Source organism: Phaseolus vulgaris, chromosome 2, assembly GCF_051622355.1.
Source record: "Phaseolus vulgaris cultivar YP4 chromosome 2, ASM5162235v1, whole genome shotgun sequence".
Classification (NCBI taxonomy): Eukaryota; Viridiplantae; Streptophyta; class Magnoliopsida; order Fabales; family Fabaceae; genus Phaseolus; species Phaseolus vulgaris.
In genome coordinates this window covers 43,796,524-43,803,813 of record NC_143499.1, presented here as the reverse complement: position 1 = coordinate 43,803,813, position 7,290 = coordinate 43,796,524, and the positions used below count along the sequence as shown (strand labels likewise).

Genomic DNA, 7,290 nt, shown 5'->3' with positions numbered 1-7,290 from the left:
CTAGTTGTTTTTTTAACTTCATTAGATCAAATAGAGTCATTCGATATAAAAAAATATATTAGTCTTACTTTAGGAATACAACAATAGGGAGATTCACTTTCTTTTTCAAAGTAAGTTTAGAACAACTTCACAAAAAAACATACATGTATTATTTCTCCTTTTGAAAAATGTTCATTTCACCTTCATTACTTGCTCCCATGTGGATTCGAAAACATTTCTCTCCACCTTTCAAATCTTTTCAAACATCATGAGTTGAAACTAAAACCATCTCATTTTGGATATGGAAAGATCAAATATTTCTGGTCACACTCTATAAGAATGAGATTAACAAATAATAAATCATTTCATAAGATCAAATTAAGGTTTTTCATAGGTAACCATATCAACCTCACTTTGAGTTTGCATGTGCCCACCACAACTGGGAAACCACTACAAATTGAACATGTTATTATTAAGTTGGATGTTAGGGTTGAAACCAACAAATCAAAAGACAACTCTTTGATACACAGTTTCAAATAATCCACATAGGCACTTGATGCAAAAGAGTATATTGCTCTATAATCAAACACAACATTAAGTTATTTATTAACTACGAAACATATCTTTGACTAAGTTATTTGACTAAGAAGCTTATTTCTCATTCACAGTAAAGACTTTGATTGTCGCTCTAAGCAAAAGTTACCATTTTATTAACCTTGTTGGCCCAATAAAACACTACTACTAGGGACATATCTCATTTGCACAATACAATTCTTAATCATGTGTCCTGACTTCTTACACATGTAACAAGTGATGATAGAAGAAGAATGCAAACAATATTTGTTATAATGTGGACCTTCATATCTAAAACAAACACTAAAGAGTCGGTCACTGTTAAGATAAAGATATATTATCCTTGTAAGGTTGGGATTTAATACATGGTTTCTTTTATTCCTTCTTCCCTTTAGAATTGGAAGTTCCTTTACTTTGGTTATGCACCCCATTGTTTTTACATTCCAAACTCCCAACTATATTTGCTTTCTCAACTAGCATAGGAAAGTCTTTACTAGATAAAGGTATCAATATCCTCTCTCTTTTTTAATCGGCAAAAATAGTATATTAACAGTAGAGTATTTGGGATACTATAACTCATACAAAAAAATTGTACATCTACAAATGAGCTTATGAAAAATGCAAAAGCTAACACACGTTCATTTGTGTATTCACAAGAATACACTCTCCAAAAAAACTTAACTCCTAAAAATAACAAACAAACATTTTCTCTCTTTGTTAACCAAATAGAATTACTAAATCTACTGTGGCATTACTTGCTCGGACTTTTGGGTGAAAGAATTGATGTATCATCATGTTTACTTAAATGCACATTTTAATAGAAATTCCTTTCTCCAATTATAAAGCACCCAATTCTTTAAGATGTGATCGAGAGTCATAATGTGTCTTCCTTTCTCTATGAATTGTTGCCAAACAAGCTTAAATTGTTTAAGTTTAAACTCATCCTCAAACTTACCACATAACTCAGGACCCTTAATCAATGTCATTATACCTTCCAAGTCACAGTGATCTTATATCAATATGGACAGTGTAGGTTGTACGCTTCCATAGATACAACGTGTGCACTACTCTACCTTCTTGGTTTAAAAGTATGGTTAAGAGGATAGTCAAGAATAAAGTGTGAGACATGTAATTTAATATACCTAGCTAATTGTGTACATGAGTAACCATATTATTATTCTTTATTCCCCTATATTTGTCTAACCTTTCTCTAGACTTTATACCTAATGTATTTTTGTAATTACCCATTAAATCCTTACCCATTTCATTTTGCAATCATTCTCCTACATTAATTTTTCATACCATCATTACAACTTTGTCTATACTAATACATTATATAACAACAATATTTGTAATACTTGTGGACAGTTTTTTAAGATATTGAAAACTAAAAAGTAATTAATAAATAGAAAATATAAAAGAACGGAAAAAGAAAAAAATTACGCATAGCAAAAAATAATCGCAATGTATAATCTCTATTATTAATTGTTATAGTTATAGATATGTGTTATTTAAAAACTGTAGAATGCATTATACACTTAGAATTATATCATTTTTGTTTAAATTTCCCATACCTGTATAAAAATAACTTACATATATAAGTTATAACTACCGAATAATGTTATTGTCCCCATAGAAACTTTCGTTGTAATTTGATCCCAAGACTCTCAGTATTTATAAATCATATTAAACTTTGACTAATTTAAATGTATTGAATTTAAAGGCATATAACTTTTTTATGATTTATTTTTTATTCAAAAACTTTACATTAAAGTAAAACAAGTTTTAGGTATTTTAAAATATTTCGTAAATATAAAATAAATAAAAAGGAATAAAAGGTTAATATTTTAATTTTTGAGGTTCATGTTAGTTGTCTAGTGAGTGCTTTTTAACGGATGCCGATACAGCGACAACGATAGATCACTTATTATTCAAACGTGAATTTGTCATCCAACGATTATAATAATTGAAAAGAAAAGAGACATCGCATTCGAAAATTATTTTTTATACATAAAAGAGAGAAAGGGAAGGCTGGTGCAAAAGAAAGAAACCCAAACTACATTATTAAATACTACTAGAATATGAAACATATCTTACAGTCTGATTTTTTTGGCTAAGTGAGAAAACACTGAACCAAAAAATCAGTAACATTCCCTTAGTCCCACACCGACAGAGATGAAGACAAGCTAACTTCCAATGAAAGGAAACTCATAAACCATGGTAGAGAGGTTTTGTTTGATTCCCTATCTATCTCGTTAAGGAACATCTTATCTTAAACTGCTTTTCAGGGAGAATTGGTGTGCAGAGTGCAACAATACTGCAAGCATCATCATTCACAAAGCACAGACAAAATCACCGCTTGTCTCAATATCATCGATGTCAGCATCTGCATCAATATCATCAAGGTCCATGCTGCCCCCAACAAATTGCTCACTAACTTTTGGGCCCTCACCCGGTTTCCTAGCCTCTTGAATTATTGACAGTATTTCTTCAATGCTTTGAGTGTCACACGATTCATTCATGTCATTCTGCAACACCCCTTCTCCCCCATCCATAAATTCTAGTGGCAAGTTCTTTAGGAACCAAGAGTGCATTTTAATCTCGGGTATGGTAATTCTCTGCTTCAAACAGTGTAACATAGTAAAATATACGCTAATAAATGTTCATGGCGGTGTTATTTAATAAAAATTGAACCTATATCTAAAATAATATGCTATTAACACATTCAAGTAATTGTACCTTTTCTGGGTTGGCCACAAAGATTCGAGACAAAAGGTGCCTACACTCTTTACTGATACGTACATAGTCTGGAATAGAATAGTGGACACTGAGAATTCGCTGTCAAAATTATCCAAACTGAATTAATAAATTGTGTGATTAATTAGTGACATTAAGTACACTTGGACAAATAAAGGTAACTCCTATTATTATTGGTCCAACTAACCTGAAGTGTTTTTCTGAAGTTTCTTGGATCTTCTGGGTCTTCAAAAGGATATGCACCAACCAGCATCACATATAAGGTCACCCCACAAGACCAAACATCTGCGACCTAATCATTCTCAAGGATAAGAACATATCAGTGGCCAAACACTAGCTCCAAGTGAGTGAAGCCACGATTACATGATTGGAAAGGGAAATTTAGATGTCAAGTTACCTTTCCATCATATTCTCTTCTTGACAAAACCTCTGGTGCAATATAGGCAGGGGTTCCTACAGTAGATTTTGGCTGGGAGTGCAGAACAGATGACTGGAGAAAGATAAGGAACACCATTGAGTAATTAACTAGACTCTGAAATATTAAATGAAGTTTAAGTCATGAGTTGTTGCCTTTGAGTAACCAAAGTCACAGATTTTAAGTCGTGGTGCTGAGCTTCCATCTAGAAGTGTGTTTTCCAGCTTAAGATCCCTATGGCAAATTTCCTGTAACAAAATTGCTTCTTCAATTCAGCTGATGAAAGTAATCAGACTGAATTCAAAACATTCGTTGAGGAATAAACCATTTAGATCCAGTTTGGACAAGAAAATGTTACCATGGAATGGCAATAGCTGACTCCAGAAATCAATTGCTGAAAGAAATATCTTGCCTATGCAAAGAAAAGGAGAAATTAAGAAGAAATTTTCTCTTTACAAGTATCTAGCATGCGAAATACTATGCATAAAATAAAATTTAAGTAATTAGATAATAACAGTGTGTTAAATGCGAAAATTGAAACTATGAGTAAAATATGTTAATCATCGGAAGCAGCTAACATGCCATCAACTTGCCATTGGAAAATTCATGCACTAGTACTATATGTATTTGTTTAAAGAAACAGTACGCCTATTTTGTTTCATGCTGAGTGTACATTTGATGCAATCTTAGTTTATTACTGTTCTGGAATCTAAAAAGTTAAGTAATACAATGGCCATGTTGGACAAAAGCACTATCTTAGAACCACTGAAGCTTTTCCTATCAACTGTTGGAAATGATTTAAGTCTAATCTACCTCGTCCTCACTGAATCTCCCAGCACTGCATATTCTTTCAAACAGTTCTCCCCCGGCAGCATATTCCATGACTATTGCAAGATGAGTTGGAGTGAGTAACACCTGCAGTGAATGACCATTTTATATGTCACAAATCAAAGGCAAGAAACGTGTGTTGTAGACAAAAAATCGACTAATAATAAAGTAATAACAATGTATATAAACGAGGGATAGCAAGCAAAATTAAACTAAATATATGGAGAAGAAAGAACATGACATTTACCTTGTGCAATTGCAAAGGAGGAACGAGTGTTCCTCTTCTCCAGATATTAGTTTTACTCATATACATTATTATTTTGTTTTTGTGAGAAAAAGTATTTCTTACAAATCAAATTGAAAAGATTCTGGAAACTCCCTTGAAGCAAAATCAGAAATAAATGACACTGAATATTGAGATGCCTGAGGGAACTGTATATGGTAGAGAATAAAGCTGAATTACGAAGGACATGGAAAAGAAATCATGCTCCCTTAATTGGACTCGAATATTTATTCCATTTTGGGACAAAACTGAATTTAGGACAACAGAGTTTAGGAGCATATAGCAGTGGATGCATATTCATTTTCGCAAAAGTTGGTAAGAAGTAGCTAAAGAAAGCAAAGGATTTGGTTTTAGAGAAGGATAATAACTGCACTAACACCTTTGATATTGTACTCATTGAAACCAAAAAGCCTGGAATTTGGTACCTCCTTGAATCTAATGATATTGGGGTGCTTCAAGGACCTATGATTTATAATTTCTCTTTGCACGTGTTCATCAATCTGCAAAACCCAATAGAACCCCATTAACTGACCACAATCCAAAGGACATGTATAGAAAATATGACAGCAGAAAAGAAGATTGATGTTGGAAAATAGAACCTTGAAGCCTCTCTCAATGAACTTGACAGCGTATAATTGAGCAGTCCATTTTTCCTTGACCAGCTTTGCCACACCAAAGTTCCCTGACCCAATATCTTTGATTATCTCATACCGTTCCATGGTTAAACTAGTTGAAACTTGAATTGAAGTGTATGTAAGTATCAGCAACAGGGAATTGTGTTAAATGAGGTGTGAGCTAGCGAGAGAATTGGCCAATCTTTCTTTGTTGCTTTTCTTATTGGACTTGTACTACTTGTTTGCGTGTAGCATCGCATCTTTTTTATGGCCTCCAAATTCCAATGCGCAAAAGTTTGCAATAAAAAGATGATTGGGTTCTGGGTTCTGGGTTCTGATGCCTTTGTTGCAAATTACAATTGGACTGTCACTATGCCCTCAGACTCAGGACTTTGTATGTCAGAAATATATATTTAGTTTAGGTAGGTATAATTTATGACGCATGACATAACATATCCTCTTTTTCACCATTTTCCTTCATAACCACCAATCTTTACGAATAAAACATATTTTTATACTCTATTTTCAAAATTAATTCATTTAATACTTAGAAAATGTCGCCAAAGATAAGAAATTTTTATATCATATTTTACGTAATTAAATTGTTATTTCATAATAGATAAATTAGTTTGACGTAGAAAAAAGGGTAATTAATTTAAAGATAGATTGTTAAAAAAATTGCTTTATTGAAATATCACAACATCAAAGCTTAAAACTAAAGGTAGTTAAGAATAAGGAAGTACGTTAAAAGTTTAACGCATGATAAGACCTGCAACTTTATTCACTTATATATATAATAGAATGTTTTTATTTAGTGAACATATGTAGTGTTTTTGTTCTACCTTGAAATGCGAATACACGGACTATGTATGTTTTTCTCGAATTAAATAATATTGTAAAAAATGGAATTACATCAACCGTCTACTTAATACTTGTGTTTGAAACGAGGAGGAAAAGGTGGCGAAGGAAAGGAATATAGGAATTTAAAATCTGAAGTGAAAGAAAAAGTGAAAAGAAATAAGATTTTATTTATAGTGATTTTTATTTTTTTTAATAAAATAAAGAAACAAAATGAATTACTTTTTTCTCCTTATCAAACATATAGGTATAGTATTAATAATAATGTGCGGGCTGAATAACTTAAGCATAAAAAGATTATAAAAAAAGAGGAGTTTATGAGAAGATGGAAAGTGAGACGTGGCATAAAGTAATTGGTTGGAAGTAGTAGCAGAGGAAGAAAGATTGCAGTGAATTGTTTGGAGAGGAAACCAAATGTTGGGTAAGAACAGCGATGCGTACTCGCCCTTCCATTCCATTTGCAGAAAGACGCATGGTGAAAGTGAGAAGGTGTTGACTATTTTGAGCGTGAGAAGCGCGAGTAGAGAAGTTTGATAGTCTCGGAGAGTGGGTTTTAGTAGGCATTTAAAGAGGAAAAATAGGCAAATGAATGGGATAGAAGTTTACGAGGTGGAGGAGCATAGACAGGTCAGGTCATACCCATACTTTGCTTAGACAATTTTGGAGAAGGGCTTATCTCACACCTCATCACAACTTTAAAATGCATATCGTTTATCACATTTACTACTATTTACTAAAATAAATCAACTATTTCTTTATATACACACTTACATTATCTTTAAATAAATTTTCTCTATAAATTTATTTTACCTATTTTAATCTAAACAATTTAAATTTTTTATATTTTTTCTTAAATTACTATAAATTCAAATATTAGTATAAGTTATAGGTTCTGTTTGAAATGTTAAGAAAAGTAAATAATATTAATAAAATAATAATTATCAAATTATATACCAAGGAATTTCAAAAAGATGGTGGAATAA

At 32.0% G+C, this 7,290-nt stretch overlaps 1 protein-coding gene across 1 annotated transcript; it reads right to left on the bottom strand.

Annotated features, from left to right (window-relative positions):
• Positions 1-2,587: 2,587 nt before the first annotated feature.
• LOC137812376 (serine/threonine-protein kinase SAPK2) lies at positions 2,588-6,213 on the bottom strand. Its single transcript, XM_068614321.2, has 9 exons — positions 5,435-6,213; positions 5,261-5,335; positions 4,538-4,639; positions 4,083-4,136; positions 3,880-3,972; positions 3,707-3,799; positions 3,497-3,601; positions 3,292-3,390; positions 2,588-3,170 (listed from the first exon to the last, which is right to left on the bottom strand). Exons 1-9 carry the CDS (start codon positions 5,552-5,554, stop codon positions 2,886-2,888), a joined length of 1,026 nt encoding a protein of 341 aa, XP_068470422.1. The 5' UTR covers positions 5,555-6,213; the 3' UTR covers positions 2,588-2,885.
• Between the last annotated feature and the right edge of the window lie 1,077 nt (positions 6,214-7,290).